Here is a 17,168-nt window from a genome sequence, read left to right as displayed (position 1 = left end):
CAGCTAAGACAGATCTGCCTCATAAAAACACTTCATCCTTTGTGTTTGTACTCACAAAGTACACAGCGGGGTTTGGTCTTCAAATATTAATCTTTTCCAATTTCATTACAGGTGTTATTGTCACTTTTCATAAAAATAGAAGTAATTGCTATGTCTGTGCCCTAGTGTTGACCTTCCAAATAAACGTCAAAACCACATCGTGCCGCTGGCTCTCCGGGGTCTCTGGGACGAAGAGAAAAGTCATCGCCATCTACGCAGCGGTGAGTCGAGGAAGGTCAGGAGTAACGACATTATGTGTATGACTGGAGGCACCGAGGGATGCGGTGGAACAAGGAGAGGTGGCGGCGGCGGGGGGAGCTTGTCATGAAGTTGGGGATCAGAGTTCAGGTTAATCATTGATGAGATATTCCTTACGTTTAGTCAGAGAGAGAGAGAGAGAGAGAGAGAGAGAGAGAGGGAGAAGGGGTATAACTGTGAGACAGCAACCAAGAGCAGATCAGTCTGAAGGTTCGCCCAGCACTTCTACGTCATCAGCCATGGGCGTCTTGCTCTCTGTGGAGGTTTAATCTCATAAACGATCATTTTTTTTTTTACCTTCAAGGATGATTGTCTTTGTCCAGTTGAAAGTACCCTGCTTCTTCCACTTTTTGGCCCTGGCGGTGTGTTTCTCGGACCGTGCATCCTGCTCCTTCGGAGAGGGGCGTAGACAGTGGCTTCACTCCTCAAGACCAAACGAGAGTGCCTTCCTGCATGAAACCTTCCCCTCAGACTTCCTCTGGGGTGTCGGGACGTCCGCACACCAGACGGAGGGCTCCTGGAATCAGGATGGGAAAGGACCCTCCATCTGGGACCACTTCACCCACACACGGGGCAGTTCGACAGCTGACACCGCGAGCGACAGCTATGTGCGCTGGAACGAGGACGTTGAGGCGGTTGCGTACCTTGGGACACATTTCTATGCTTTCTCCCTATCCTGGCCACGGCTCTTCCCTAATGGAACTGGCTCTCCCAATGCAGCCGGGGTGACACACTACAGACTCCTCATTGACAGACTTAAAGCGAGGGGCGTCCAGCCCGTGGTCACCCTCTTCCACTGGGACCTTCCGCAGGTCCTGCAAGAGCGCTATGGGGGCTGGACAAACCACAGCATGGTGGAGATTTTTGCGGGCTACGCTGCTTTCTGCTTCCAGACATTTGGGGGATCAGTGAAGTACTGGCTCACCATGCACAACCCCTACTTGATGGCAGTGCAAGGCTATGGCACAGGCATGCATGCTCCTGGGGGGACCAGTGACCCCGCGGCCCCATACGTCGTCGCTCACAACCTCATAAGGGTGAGTCACTGGTCAAGAGTCATTTGTTAAAAGAGGGGGGGGTTACTCCAAATGAGGATTTCTGGGTAAAGGGCAGCAATAATGGGACAATGGCAACATGATTGATCGCAGTTGTGGTGCTGACATTCACACACTCATCTGTGAACTTTGGCCACAGTGTCATCGTCCTAAAGCAAGACTTTCTATCTATTCCTAGAGCACCTCGGGTATAATATGAGGTTGATAAATTCCCCCAAACAAGTACATACACAGACATATTGCAAGGCCTGTATACATCAATTAGTTATGTACTTTAATCCACATCATTACAAAAATGTATCACAAACCAAATTCAAATTCTATAAAAAGACTAAACATGTTGCTCTGTTTGCGGGAAATACTGAGGTTTATGTGGTTACTGTGGATGTGTAAAGACTGGACTGAAGGAATACTTGGGAGTCTAAAGTCCACTCCATTGGCATGTCTGCTAAACCATGAGGTCTACAAAAGACATTCATTAATAGTGGATTACAGAACTCCCACTTGTAAAGGCTGCTGTAGACCACGAGAATGCTGTAACATTTAAACATGAACTTCACTCAAGTCGTCTCAGTGGTACAATACTTATGCAATTCATAATTGTACTGTGTTATAATGTAGTGGTTGGCACTGTGGTAAGGTATTTACCATGATTTCCTTGCAAGGAACATGGAGGACCTTGGATGCATTGCTGCCTAGTGTTCCACCTGCATTAACTTTGTGCATTATTTTGGGGGAATTTTTCTGGCCTTGTTCTCAAAAGACGATCCATGTTGACTCGAGATCACCTGATTTGCTGACCTTACTTGATGAAATTTATGCCATTTAACCGGCATGCTTCTCATTTATTTCAGGCCCATGCCAAAGCCTGGCATGTCTATAACACCCACTTCCGCTCACTCCAGAAGGGTCAGGTTTCAATCACTCTGGCATCGCATTCCATAAATCCAGTGAGGACAACACCAGCCAATGTGGAGCTCTGTCAAAAATCCATGGAGGCTGTGATTGGCTGGTTTGCAGGTCCCATACATGGAGAAGGGGACTACCCAACATCACTGAAGATCTCAAGCCATGGACTCATCCCTGAGTTTTCTCCAGAGGAAATGTTCTTTATCCAGGGCACAGCTGATTTCTTTGCCCTGTCTTTTGGACCACATACTCTACGCCTGGGTAAAGGGTTACCCCTGTTCGGCCAGAAGTTGTCACTGGACTTGAGACAGGTCCTTGGATGGATTCAGCTAGAGTATGACAACCCGGCAATCCTGGTTGCTGAAAGTGGCTGGTTTTCAAATGCACACAAGACTGTGGAGGACACTGTTGCAATTTACCTCCTGAAGGGGTTCATTAACCAGGTGCTTCAAGGTAAGTTGTGTACATCTGTGATGTCAAGGCTGTCCCTGGGCTTGCCAGGTTCTGAAGACACATACACAGAAGGGTTCTAATCACCCATGGCTGATGCTTGTTTTCCATGGGAGATTAGAACCCTTTACATGTTCGTTTTTCTCCTTCAGTCCCTTGTCCTGCATTTTTTATGTGTTTGATGTTTTGCAGCTTTTCTGTTCCATTTTTGCTTTATCTTTTTGGTTCGTTCGTTAAAACCACACATTCCTTCAAGATGTTGAGCGTTTGTGCCTCATGTACACCCTGTGGCATAGCAATTTGAGATTTTCAGAGATATATTTATGTTCTTACAGCACCAAGATGTGTGTATGAAAATATATTTATTAGAGGTGTCAAAAATATAAAATAATTAATAGCACATTTTGCCATTAAGTAACTGCATTTAATTCAAATGAAAACCTTTGTTGTTTTAATCATGATTAATCACAGTTCACATTTTCTTCTTAAGACAATATTATATATTTGGTATTTAAAAATGGAATAATTCTAAAGAACTACTGTATATTTCACACACCAATATTTAATATGCCTCTTTGAACCCGGACATACACACTTGCAGAATTATGCATCTTACAGAAAGAAACCACAGGCTTATTCTCTTTTACATTTATGACATTTATCAGACGCCCTTATCCAGAGCGACTTACAATCAGTAGTTACAGGGACAGTCGCCCCCGGAGACACTCAGGATTAAGTGTCTTGCTCAGGGACACAATGGTAGTAAGTGGGGTTTGAACCTGAGTCTTCTGGTTCATAGGCGAGTGTGTTACCCACTAGGTTTCTATCACCTACTATCACAGAATCACATCATATTTGCAAATACAAAAAAAAGTCATTTTTGTTACAGAAGTCCGGTGGTCTGCTGTACGAGCGACATTCTGTGCTTGCTGAATGAGGGTAGACTATAAAAGGTGTCTCCTGATGATTACAGTTACTCCATCATCTTCTACTGTGCTCATGGGTCGGTTGTTTTTAGCTATAGAAGTAACCAAAGCAAGATTATAGATTTTTCCTTACTGGTGTAGGTATTGGCCCATGAGTGCCACATTCCTGTAATGTAACCTGGCAAGCAATTGTTTCCATCGGCTGTTTTGAACTGAAGTGACATTTTAAAGATGCTGGGCTCGTAGTAGCCTAGTGGGTAACACACTCACCTATGAACCAGAAGACCCGGGTTCGAATCACACTTACTACCATTGTGTCCCTGAGCAAGACACTTAACCCTAAGTTGCTCCAGGGGGACTGTCCCTGTAAATACTGATTGTAAGTCGCTCTGGATAAGGGTGTCTGATAAATGCTGTAAATGTAATGTAAATGTAAGACGCGGCGCTTCTATGACAAGTGAATTCACACGCATTGCGCAATCAGAGCAAATTATTTTATTTTGTCAATGGTTCCATCAGGTAATGTTTTATATCTAAACTTCCCTCCTAAAATTTCTCCTTTCTTCTCCAATTTTGGCACTGGATCTCTTGCTGTGAGTTTTGTGGCTTCCATGTTAGATGTCAGGCGCATGTCTTCATTAACCACAAGGATTGACGCATTATTTTTGACAGCACTAATATTTATATGTGTGTGCGTGTGTGTGTGTGTGTGTGTTTCAACAGCCATAGTATACGATAGTGTACCGGTGTTTGGCTACACTGCCTGGTCCCTGGTGGATGGCTTTGAGTGGAACTTTGGGTACACCATGAGGACGGGACTCTTTCATGTGGACTTCAACAGCACTGGTCGGAACAGAGCTCCAAAAACAACGGCTAAATTCTACAAGCAAGTAATCACAGACAACGGCTTCCCTCAAGAGAAAATTCAAGGTTATTTCCCTTGTGATTTTCAGTGGGGTGTGACTGATTCCATCCTACAGGTAAGCAGAAAGGTTAAAAGCTAAATGTCACAAAGTACAATGGATGCTATCTTACTTGCTCATAGAACCTTGCTCATAGAATGTTTTTTTTTGTTTTACTCTTTGCTCTCGCAGGTCAATTTCCATCCATACTCTCCACAGTTCAGAGATCCTCATTTGTACCGATGGAATTTTTCTGGTGACGGATTGTTACATCCAGTTTCTGGTGTCACGCTCAGCACACGTGGCGCCCAGTGCACAGACTTCCTGTCCATTCAAAGGCACCTCCACCTTATTCAGCTTGTGGGTGTATCTCACTATTCCTTCTCGCTGGACTGGTCCCTTCTCCTCCCCCATGGTGACCCTTCAAATGTAGACTCAGAAGTGCTCAGGTACTACCGCTGCGTCTTGTCAGAGCTCCACAAACTGGGGGTCAAAGCAACTGTCACTCTTTACCACCGGAACAAAAGGTCTCCTTCACAGGGCATGCCCGAGCCACTTTACGCCGCTGGCGGCTGGCTGAACCGTGGAGTGGTGGAGGCATTTGAGGGCTACGCTACTCTCTGTTTCAAAGAGCTCAGTGCTTGGGTTTCGGTGTGGATTACCATCATGGAACCCAACCAGTTGGCAAAGACATTCAACGGGAGCAAAGAGCAACAACAGCGGATAGAGCGCCATGTTCTCCTGGCTCACGCAGGAGCCTGGCACATTTACGATACTCAATATCGCCCCCAATATGGGGCCCAGGTCTCTTTTGCACTGCATGCCAACTGGGGCGAGCCAGCAAACCCCTTTGTAAAGTCCCATGAAGCTGCAGCAAGGCGCTTTATGTTCTTTGAGCTTGGCCGCTTCCTGGATCCTATCCTTACCAGTACAGGGGAGCGGCACCCGTCAGGGTTGCAGGTATATTTGGGAGAAAATGGATTTGCAGAATCTAGGACATCTCCTCTCTTACACTTCACAGACCAAGAGAAGCAGAAACTCAGAGGAACAATGGACTTTATAGCCCTAAACCACTTCAGAACATTCCTGGTGTCCCAAGCCCTCCCACCCTCAATGACTGGTGGCCAACCTGAGCAGCAACCCCCACCCCTTGACCATGAATACACACTAATGATCGATCACAACTGGCACATCTCTGCCCAGGGGCAGACCATCGTGCCCTGGGGCCTGCGTAAGGTCTTGACGTGGGTGAAGGACCGCTACAGAAATGCTTGGCCTGTTGTTGTCACAGCAATGGGTGTCGATGACGGAGCATCCCAGGATGACCAGCTGAGGCAGCGTTACATTACAGAGTACCTTCAAGAAGCTTTAAAAGGTGCAAACTATGGTACAGATGTACCAATTATGGAAAACAATGTCATGCAATTTGTGTTTTCATTTTCACAACACTGCTGATTCTAAGCTGACCATGCAGATAGATTATTAGTGTTTTAATTCTAATTTACTAATTCTGATGGGAGATCTAGTGTATGTGACCTTTGCTAACCCATATGTCTGATACACTGCTATAACATATCCTAGGAGTTATCTGTTTTATTGCAATAATAACATAATGAGTACAGGCTGCATCTGTAAAGTCTGTGGAAGGTTGGGGAGCTACGAAGCAGAAGATAGATCTTTCAGTCATGTTTTTGGTGTTGGTTTGGGTTGCACACATGCACTATCTCAGTAGGTTCAATTCCACTTTTGGAAAAGTTTGGACACACCTTCTCATTCAATGTGTTTTCTTTATTTTCATGACCATTTACATTGGTAGATTCTAACTGAAGGCATCAAAACTATGACTGAACACTTCGAATGAGAAGGTGTGTCCAAACTTTTGGCCTGTATTGTATATTCTAAATTATGAGTGCTTGTATACAGGTCTGACACATATTTCCTGTCCTAAAGGCATATTGTTTTATGCACCATAGTGTGATGACTTTTATGTGTATTTATATCTGTGTCCTGTATGAATGTGGTTAAAAGGCACTGTGTTTTACAGCAGGATCAGCACTTTCTTATTACCTTTTATCTTGCCTTGTATTCTGATACTCTTTAATGTAGGACTTTTTGAAGGACCTTTGGTACCATAAAAGGTCAATCTGACCATAGTTATGCCACAATGCACTAAATTTTACAGCTCACATTTCTTTCAGAAAACATATTGTTCTGCCAAGCACTGAGTTCATGTGTAGCACTGTGGCCTTTGAACACTATTTGTCTGCACGGGGCCTTTTACATTTGCACCAGAAGTTTCAAAGGATTCAAAGTGTTTATTGTCATATGTACGGAATTACATTTCTCTGTACAATGAAATTCTTTCTATGCTGTCTTTGCATACAAATGCAGAGTTAGTTTAAAGTGTTTGTTCAGATAGAAATAAATATTACAGGGACAAGGAAATTACAGTGTGATGTGCAATGTGCAAGGAGGTAGATGGAGGGGATGTACAAGATGTACTGCAAAAATTACAGTTGAGGCAGTTCAGTTGTTAGCTGAGAGAAGAAGGAGTTGTTTAGTCAGGTTCTAGATTTCACACTTTATGAACCTTCGTCCCAAGGGTTGGGGGTGTGTTGAGCCTTTGAAGATGGAGGCTGCTCTCCTCTGGACTCTGCTGTGGTAGATGCTCTGCAAAGAGGGCAGCGGAGTCCTGATAATCTTCTCCGCGGTTGTTTGTGGTCCGCAGCAGCGGTGTTGCGGTACCACGTGGTGGTGCAGTTAATCAGTGTGTTCTCCACAATGCAAACTTCCTCGGCCTCCTCAGGAGGTACAGCCGCTGTTGAGCCTTCTTGACCAGATGTGTGGCATCACTGATGTGGACCCCCAGGTGCTTTACACAGCTCAACCTCTCCAACCTCTCAAAGCTCCAGGATAAACTGCGGCTTATCAGTGTTGAGGTTGAGGTTGTTGTCCTGACATCATGACACCAGGCCGTCCACCTCTCTCCTGTAAGCTGGTTCATCCCCTCCAGGGATGCAACCAATCACTGCAGTGTCTTCCACAAACTTCAGGATGATGATGTCTTTGTCAAAACTTGTGTAGAACACATTGAGATCCAGCAGGCTGCCTGCAGTGCTGTTGGTGTGCGTGGTGGCCCTATATTCTGTGATGTGCTGTAGGCCTTGCCACATCTGCCCGGGGTCAGCAGAAGATGCAAGCTGCAGCCATGCAGCTTCTCTCCTCTTGCATCTGAATGCAAGAGAGCAAGTGTGTGGTGGCCACAATGTTGACGTACAGTACAGGCCAAAAGTTTGGACACACCTTCCCATTCAATTCTCTCAATGAGCTTCAAGAGGTCATCACCTGAAATGCTTTTCCAACAGTCTTGAAGGAGTTCCCAGAGGTGTTTAGCACTTGTTGGCCCCTTTGCCTTCATTCTGTGGTCCAGCTCACCCCAAACCATCTCGACTGGGTTCAGGTCCGGTGACTGTGGAGGTCAGGTCTCCACTTTTTGTTAAGTACATAACTCCACATGTGGTCATTCATAGTTTTGGTGCCTTCAGTGAGAATCTACCAATGTAAATGGTCATGAAGATAAAGAAAACACATTGAATGAGAAGGTGTGTCCAAACCTTTGGCCTGTACTGTATGACATGATGACATTTTCTGGAATATACAGTGCCTGCTGAAAGAAAGTTGGTAGACTAGTCAGATGAACAGTTCCTTCACACCCAGTCTTCCAGACAGTATGTAACATGATCTTCCTTTGGCTGCTCCCGATAGGGGTACTAACAGCAGATAAGCCAGTTTTGTTGTGGTTAATGCCGGATTCCTTAAGCAACCCTCCCCATTAACCTGGGCTTGGGTCGGGCACCAAGAAACACATCACAAGGTGCATTCCCAGTGGCTGGGCTATAATCATGAAGGGCAACCTTTATGGGCATTTCTAGGGCTCCTGCTGCCTCCTTCTCACCTTCTCCTCCCTTTCCTCCACTGTAGCTCGAGACCTGGATGGCGTGGAGCTCCGAGGCGTGTACATCTGGAGCCTGCAGGACCGACACGCGCTTCACTTCGGCCTCTTCACCTCCCCGCAGCACCAGTCCCGGGCGAAAGGCTCGGCCGAGGTGTACCGGCGCATCATCGGCAGCGGCGGTTTCCCCGGCGACGGCGAGACGCGGCGCGCGTGCCGCCGGCGGGACTGCGCGCTCTGCGCGGCGGCGGCCGAGAACAAGGCGCTGCTGTTCTTCGGCTTCTGCGTCCTGCTCAGCGTCGCCGCGCTGACCGCGGTGCTGGGCGACGCCATCAGGAGGAGGACGCGGGGCAGGCGACCCGCGTCGCGCTGACAGCCGCGATCCGTGTTCGGGGGTACGAGTGCGCATGCGCGAGTCGGTGTCCGCGCTGCTTTACTGGCTTTGGCTAAAACGTCATTGATTATAGATTCGAGCATGCACAGACATTTTATTTAATACAAGCATGTATTATTATTATTATTATTATTATTACAAAAAATCCTCTAGGGATTAAGATATTAAAGTTTTAATATCTGATATTCCAATATTTGCTTTATTCATACTGAGTGGACAGACTTTGAATTGGAACACTATTTTTATCGCAGATGACCTCACTGTGTCCCAGTTTCTCTAACTCCAGGATAAAAAAGGAACAAATTGGGACATCGTGTTTCAGCTAAACTTGGACACACGAGAATTCCAGATATGGATACTGTTTGCTTTTGATAAATAATATTGATGAGCATTTTTTTAACAGCCGGTTCATGCAAAATGCTCTGTGCATGATAATTCACAGTACGAAAAGGTAGCATGTCTACATTTGACATATTCTCATCATTTCAGGTGAAAAATATACTCACATGTGAACTAGATGATCATGAAGGCAAACCTCAAATACTAACTAGTGTTTGCGATAAAGTCATCATAGAAATGAATTCCAGAAGTCTTATCAGACAGTTGCAGGCAGGAGGACAGCGGCAGCAGGAAGGAGAATGGAAAGCATTGATGAAAAGAGGAGAGAAACCAGAGCCAAGCGCTGACGGATGGCAGATTAACCCGTGGAAGAAGCAAAGAATGAAGGACAGTACAAGGAGAGGGCGAAGAATGGAGGATCCCCAAGGCTGAGGTCTCTAGCCAGGGCCTGCAAATGTGCCAAAACCAAACCTTTAGTGGAGGGACTTGCTGAAGGGTACAGCCATGCATCAGGGAGCAGCACAGTTATCCCCATAAACAGTGAGGCAGAACTGGTCCAAGCTCTTTTGCATCGAGGGTTTCGACTGAGAAACTATGAAATCCCAAACACTCGCGTTCCATTTTGCATGTGCCAACAACTGGCCTGTTTTTTTCCGACGAGAAAATGAAGGCTGGCCGCTACTGGATTGCTGGTTTTCCGCACGAGGAACCCTGGCCTTAACCCGCATAATCATGAGAACACCAGACAGCCCAGCCGGGCAGGCATGAGTAAACGGGTCTCGGATTATCAGAGGCTTCTCTCCGATCTTGGGATGAAGGACACGCCATGTCTGGTTCTGTACTGAAACAGGGACACAGAACCATGCGGATTCTGGTGAAGCTTCAATGCTAGGGGGAACAGTGGGCCTGCAATGGTTGTGTTTAAAGCCAAGAGACTGAAAGTCAATGTAGAATTCGCAAAAGCTAAAAGATTTTGGACAACAGGCCCATCATTAGGTCTCATGGATCTGTATCAAATAGGTACTAGAATTGTCCCATTTGAAGGAAAGCCTAATGTTTTCAGTATTCTGAGGTTTGTGGTACAGGACTGGTCCTAACCCTGCAGTATGTGTTTACGTGAATGGAGCCCTTGGTGCTTGTCAGGAGAAGAAGAGAGTTTGAAAGTCTGGAGTGTCATCTAAGTAGCACAGAATGTAAAAAACCTTCTTCACAGCAAGGCTGTCTTGCAGTCCTAAATTTTTTTTTATACGGTTGAAATCTGGATATCTGGATTGTTAGATGCAAAAATATTTCACTAGTTGTATTTATAGTTTTCTTCACATATCTAACATGTAGAGTAACTGTTCTCAGATTCATAGTGATAATTATTTTAAAATTAGTACAGAAACATAGATTAATTATACTAGACAGTATTTAATGTAATTATACTACATTATTATTACAGTCCTTATTTTTATTTACATTGTTTATATATATTTATGATACTCTTTAAGTTTAAGTCATAAGTTTGTGGTAAAATGCTTGTGCTCCCTTTTTAAGTGGAACTGTTCATTCTCATTGCTCTGTAATTGTGTAATATATGATGTGTAGAAAAAGGAAATGTATGTGTGTCACATAACATACATTCATGCATTGGATTTGAAATTCATTTTAGACCGAGTTTTATTTAATACAATCTTCATGTAATGCAGCATCCAAATGTGACTGATAGATAATGCAAATTTATTGTCATAATTTCACAGATTTGAAAGTTACATTATTTTGTGCAGTGTGGAATATAAGAGCTTACAGTCTACTTGTCTGTTGAGCCTCACATACTTTTATAAGACTTAATGATTTTGTGCTCTTCCATGTTCATACATATAGCACTTTTTATGTTTTATGTGAGTTTAAACCCTTTAGCTCATATGATATAAAATGTAATTTCTGATTCTCATCATAGCATTTGCCTTGGAAATGTATGACATGAAATGTATGATGTATGAGAAGGTCCATGGTTAAGGTCCATGTTTTTAATGTAAATAAAAAGTAACCTGTGTTAATAAATCAAAAATAGTTTTGAATTATTGATTTGTGGCTACTTAAATGCACATTTTTGTATTTTTGCTTTTATTAACAATAAATGCATAGACATTTATGTGAAAAGGCTTTTAGCAATTATAATCTCTTATAAAAAGAAGTGAATAATTTTCTGGAAATGTTTGGACCCTGAACATGAACAGATTTCAACACAAGATGTCACTATTTGTGACATAACATCTATTTACAGCATTCAAAGCTTTAAATCCAAACCGTGAATCTTAGAATAAGAATATTTTTTACATTATTGTGTATATTAAAATATCAATATATATAAATGTATATAAAAAATACTGACATATATACTGTAAAATGTAAAAGCAATAATCTATATAATTAAAATATTATTTACAAACAATAAACAGTATACAGATTCTAAAAAAATCCACACAATATAAATAAAGTAGAAAACAGGTCTGAACCACCTTGCGACTTACCGGAACTTAAAAGATCTGCATACAATACACGGCAGCGACCAACTTAACCACATAATAATAATATTGCTGTGGCTTGTAGGCAGGGAATTATTTTTTTTCTCCAGCATTGTAGGGGTAGGGGGGGAGGGAACGGATTTGTCGTAGGTTCTTCCTGTTCTGTACTGTTTAAATTGTGAAAATAATAATTAAAACAGAAGCGGCGTTATTTTTCTCCCAGGCCGCCAGGTGGCGCCGCGCCCTCGGCGTAAGGCGCGGCACGAACCTCACGCCCCGACCTGGCGAAGAAGCGCTTCCAGAAAGGTAGGGACGGGACCCGCACCTCGGGCAGCTGGTTTGAAGTGACGAACGGAGAGAGGGGGACGGAGGCCGCCGCAGCCGCCGCCGCATCCGTGACCATTCCGCCCCGCTGCCTGAGCGCACACCCCGGAGACGCTGCGGCATGGCCTACATCGCGGTCCAGAGGATAAAAAGAGAGTTTAAAGAGGTCCTCAAAAGCGAAGAGGTAAACCTGCGGGGGGGAAAAACACCGACTCCTGCCTTTTCTTCTCCGCGTTAGCGCGCTAGGCTAACTGTGCTTGGCGGACCGTGTTAGCCTTGCGGCTGAGCCCCGTGTCAACACCCGCCATCTTCGTGTCTAATTGCCGTTTTATTTTACGTTTTCTGGCGTGTTTTAGCTGTGACAGACTGGGAGAGTTGGCCAGGCTCGGGCCTGTTCTTTTAGCCGCGATGCTAGCGCCAGCTTGGCCAGGCGCTGTTGACGTTGTTATTGCTGCGGGAAATAACGCGCATCTCCCGGACAGCTGGCTGACGGCAGCGCTCACGCACGCCGGCCGGGCTTCAGGTGGCTGACAGCCGGTACAAAGTGGCCGGACGCGTGGGTGACGATCGCTGGATGGACGGATGTCAAACTCCGGCCACCCTGCTGGCAGGATGCAGAAGTTGTAAAAAGGCGTGTTCCTCCAGAACCGCTGGCCACTGAGGATGCCAAGTCAAGAAATTGCTCTCTTCAGAGATGATTCGAGTAAATTCGAGCCTCTGCTGCCGCGTGACGCCGGAAAGTCGGTGTGAATTATGCAGAAATGGTTTGGAGCTGCGCATAAGTTCGGTGTGATCATGTAACAAGGGCAGTAGAGGACATTCTGCGGTGCCGCGTAACCTTTCCCACCACCTTCTTGTCCCCGCTTTCTTGACAGACAAGTAAAAACCAGATCAAGGTCGACCTAGTGGACGAGAATTTCACCGAACTGAGAGGAGAGATAGCAGGACCTCCGGACACGCCCTATGAAGGTCTGGACGTTGCGAACACCTTTGTTGGATATTTTGCATTCAAATTCAGCTGCTTTGATTAGACATTTGATATTATATTTCTGCAATAGTACTCCAGACGTTTCATGTGTCATCACAAGACCGTGAGACAATAATTGTAATAATATCCCAGTTAATATTTATGACTTGCTGTACAGACTGTAATCATTCATTCAGCTCTCAGGTACACAACAGATGTTGGTTCACTTTGTGAAGTGAGAGTACAGCAAGGTTTATTTATATATATATATCTGAGATCTATATTACATGTGATTTGTTTGTGTGTGTGTGTGTAAAGTTTGAGTAGAAAACTTGACTTGTTCCACAGGTGGTAGATATCAGCTAGAAATCAAAATTCCAGAGACGTACCCCTTCAATCCACCAAAGGTATGCAAGCATCAAGGGTCTACGTGTGAACAGCGCCACCTAATTTGACCGTGAACACACAGAATTGAGTTTTTCATGAATTTTTATTCCTGGCCTCGGTTTCTCTCAGGTTCGGTTCATCACAAAAATCTGGCATCCCAACATCAGTTCCGTCACAGGGGCCATATGTCTGGACATCCTGAAAGACCAGTGGTCAGTGCTTTTCCTGCCTGGTTTTGACGCAACAACAAAGTTTATTGGACCAATAGCAGTGGCACTAATGACGTCAGTAGACACTTTTGTGTTACTATGCATTTGCCTGCAGGGCGGCAGCCATGACACTGCGGACAGTGTTGTTATCTCTACAGGCTTTACTGGCAGCAGCTGAGCCAGACGACCCACAGGATGCGGTTGTGGCGAATCAGGCGAGTGCATTTTATTTGTGAATTTACCCGCCGCTCTCCTACGCCTCCGTACGTTTTGTATGCATCCATAACCTGAAGTGTAATTGCTCTCCTTGCTTCTGTTTCTGTGCAGTATAAGCAGAACCCAGAGATGTTCAAACAGACAGCAAGGCTCTGGTCCCACGTCTACGCTGGCGCTCCAGTCTCCAGTCCAGAATACACGCGTAAAATAGACAAGCTCTGTGCGATGGGCTTCGACAAAGTAAGTGCTGGCTTTAACCCTCTGCCTGCTGCATGCTTTTTGCATTAAAGGTGTTGAGAACATGTTTCTAATAAAACAAAGTAACCCCTGATCTGAACTTGTTTTGTTAAGTCATCCGTGAGGTGTGTTGTGTAGTCCCTCCTTTTCAGAACCATTTTAGTTTGCAGCACTCATCATTAAGGGCTATTTCATCTCCAGACTCCTAGAATACTCTTCTTCTTCTCCAGAATGCAGTAATAGTGGCATTGTCGTCAAAATCCTGGGATGTGGAGACGGCAACAGAGCTGCTGCTTAGCAACTGATTCCAATCAAACGGCCAACCTGCACTCGGGCTGCGACCATCATCTTCACCATTGTGCCCTTTCCGGCACCTTCCCACACTCTTCATGTGCTCCTTGCTGTCCTTTCTCTGTCTAAGGAGTCCTTTTCTCTCCCGTCTATGTCCCTTTGTCTGCTCCCAAAAAAAGCTGAATGCTTTAACAGCACGACCCACACACACACACACACACACACACACACACAGTCCAAAGACTGTATCTTTGACCCCTCTCATTCCCCTGTTTACCTGTCCTGCTTTAGTTCTTCATCTCCCGATTGTTGCCATATCTGCCCTGTGACCTTGGTCTAACGTCAGAACACTACCGTCTCTGTGTACGTTCCCTTCATGCCACCCTCCGACCCGCCGGTGGCCTTTATTGTTTTTAATTAAAATCATTCCTTCCCTTTCATCAGTCCTCTCCTTTTAATCATGTGACCTTCGCCTGAAGTGGACACATGATGTATTGCCATTGCATTCCTACTCTTCACCTCCTCCGCCTGTTGTCCACTACCTCCCGATGTACAATTGTCCACATCCAGTCCCTAACCCTTTTCTTCCATTTTGGAAAGATTCTCCTCTGTCTCGTTTTTAATGACAGCGTTATGAAGCAGTAAAATATTCCCCCCTCCTCACACCATTTACTGACCGCATTAACAGAACAAAACAAGACTGGAATTTAAAGATCCACATGCCTGACTCCTGAAAAGAGAATAAAAGGTTCATCTGTAAATAAAGCCATTAAAGTCTGTATAAATTAAATATGTGGAAAAATCATTGGTTCATATTGCTAATATGTTTGTGTGTGTTTTTATTTTTTTTATGTCATGGTCAGTTCTGTTATCAGTTACTTATCACTGTTTACAAAAAAAAAGGCATCGTGACAAAATATCCTGAAGGTTCCTGGGAGTGAAGAACCCAAGAACTTTTATCAGGTCCGTAGCAAAGGAGACTTGCTGGGTAGCTCAGCCAGATGGCGAGAAGAACCCGCTCCCGGTCTTCTCTCGGCTTTATAAAAGCATCTGAAATAAAGAGAACGTGGAGGTGTTTTCCGTTTTATTTTCACTTTTACATGGATTTCATTCACTGACGTGGTATGTATATGTGACATAAAAGTTTTAGAGAACGAAGCGTGTTTGTTGTGTTTGTGTTCTCCTCTCTGTGTAAATCTGGGGTGAGGAGCTAATTCTGTGGAGCTGGGGGAGAAAAAAAATTCCATTGGGAATTCGAAGGTGCAGGATAACCACAGAAAGTAGAACTCAAGATCCGTGTGTGTGTGCGCGCATGCACGTACCTCTTTTTAAGTGATTGTGAAACACTGCAGCACAGCACACGGTGACACAGCTAAACGTGTCCTCTACATTTAACCACCACCCTTGGTGGGCAGCCATGAAAGGCGACCGGGGACAAGTGTGTGGGGACGGTGCTCTGTGGCACCTTGGCAGTTTGGGGATTCGCACTGAAAAGGAAAGAAAGAATGGAATCATCTTTCATCGGCCGGCATGCGCACGTGTTGTATGAACTGGGCAACAAACAGATGGTCCACAGCATGGTCTGAAAACGGTCCAAACCCACGTTAAATAAAACATGCAAAGTCATCGTTAAAATAACATTATAATATAAAAAGGTAACCCTTCAGCTCTAACCATGATTTGGCTATATGAATATTTAGAATATATTTGTTCGTGTATAATATTCTAATAACAGAGTTAACTGAAAAAGTTGGAATCACCAACATATAAAACGTCACTTTTTATGTAATAAATGCAAAAGTTAGCATTTTTGAAAAACTAACAAATTTGAGGTGGACTAGTAATAAATTGCTCGAATCAAACAATTAACATTTATGGGGGGAATCTATGAAATGTGTTGTCCAGGATCACAGGATTCCAATAGAGTCTGTGCCTTCTGCACGTGTTCATTCATCTGGAAGTTAAGCAGGGAAAACAGTAGCAGATGGCTGAAGTCGGGGAGCTGCATGCTGGGATTGAACTCCTTCCACAAGTTATTTATTACCTCCTGACCAGAAAAAAAAAAAGCTCCACATTGCAACAACAACAGGGCGTTCTGGTGAGAAAGGGGTTAATGAGTTTATTTTGAGTGTGGAGCCCCCATACAGTGAGCGAATGAGGCCGAAGGCCTCGCTGCGGCCCCCGCCACGGCCCCACGCCGACAAAACACCTGCTCTCACAATACACCCCGCCGGGGCTTCATGTTACATACCGACACCCGCAGCAAACAAAAGCCCGTTTTGTACCTTTCCTTTAGGGTGACGATGTGTATCTGTGGCCCAGCAGATCCGGCTGTGCTGTTGCTCTGCTGTTTCCTTCCCTGATCCCATGGTCCTCCAGTCTGAAGTGACACAGCGGCTTCCTGGGGAGATGAAGTAGGGAGTGACATTGAATGACTGTAAAATACCAGGCCGGTTCATGATGTATGTAAATAGACAAGCGTGTTCGCTCCAGTGAAGTCCAGACCATCTGATATATGAAGATTATTGGCCTGACCCTGTCCTCAAAACCCTCAAAAAGGGCTCATCATTTGGTCACAGGAGCAGCATTTGAATCATAGACTTGATTCTTATTCTTTTCTTTAAATCACACAGAGAGAAGGGGAAACTACTCATTCATTTCATGAAATGAGACGAGCTCAATGGTGGCCTATTGCTTTCTGAATGGAGATTATTCTGAATGGAGAATTGATCTGCACACGTATGCATGAAAGTGAAGTGACTGTCATTGTGAAACACTGCAGCTCAGCACACGTGTAATGTGA

At 44.7% G+C, this 17,168-nt stretch overlaps 2 protein-coding genes across 3 annotated transcripts; both read left to right on the top strand.

Annotated features, from left to right (window-relative positions):
* The first annotated feature begins 602 nt into the window (after positions 1-602).
* On the top strand, positions 603-8,864 carry klb (klotho beta). The gene is made up of 5 exons (XM_028960915.1): positions 603-1,334; positions 2,207-2,714; positions 4,361-4,617; positions 4,732-5,914; positions 8,521-8,864. Exons 1-5 carry the CDS (start codon positions 603-605, stop codon positions 8,862-8,864), a joined length of 3,024 nt encoding a protein of 1,007 aa, XP_028816748.1.
* A 3,141-nt stretch (positions 8,865-12,005) lies between these two features.
* Positions 12,006-15,523, top strand: LOC114768051 (ubiquitin-conjugating enzyme E2 K). Of its 2 annotated transcripts, XM_028960121.1 has the most exons (7): positions 12,006-12,242; positions 12,934-13,027; positions 13,374-13,432; positions 13,542-13,624; positions 13,737-13,836; positions 13,949-14,077; positions 14,305-15,523. In XM_028960121.1, the coding sequence occupies exons 1-7, from the start codon at positions 12,180-12,182 to the stop codon at positions 14,377-14,379; spliced, it is 603 nt and encodes a 200-aa protein (XP_028815954.1). In that variant the 5' UTR covers positions 12,006-12,179; the 3' UTR covers positions 14,380-15,523. The 2 variants fall into 2 exon arrangements, with proteins under 2 accessions (XP_028815954.1, XP_028815956.1); XM_028960123.1 differs by lacking the exons at positions 12,006-12,242; positions 12,934-13,027; positions 13,374-13,432 and having other exon boundaries at positions 13,705-13,836.
* The last annotated feature ends 1,645 nt before the right edge of the window (positions 15,524-17,168 follow it).

Source organism: Denticeps clupeoides, chromosome 18, assembly GCF_900700375.1.
Source record: "Denticeps clupeoides chromosome 18, fDenClu1.1, whole genome shotgun sequence".
NCBI classification, from domain to species: domain Eukaryota; kingdom Metazoa; phylum Chordata; class Actinopteri; order Clupeiformes; family Denticipitidae; genus Denticeps; species Denticeps clupeoides.
Note: the sequence above shows the minus strand (reverse complement) of the source record. Positions and strands in the feature narration are given on the sequence as shown.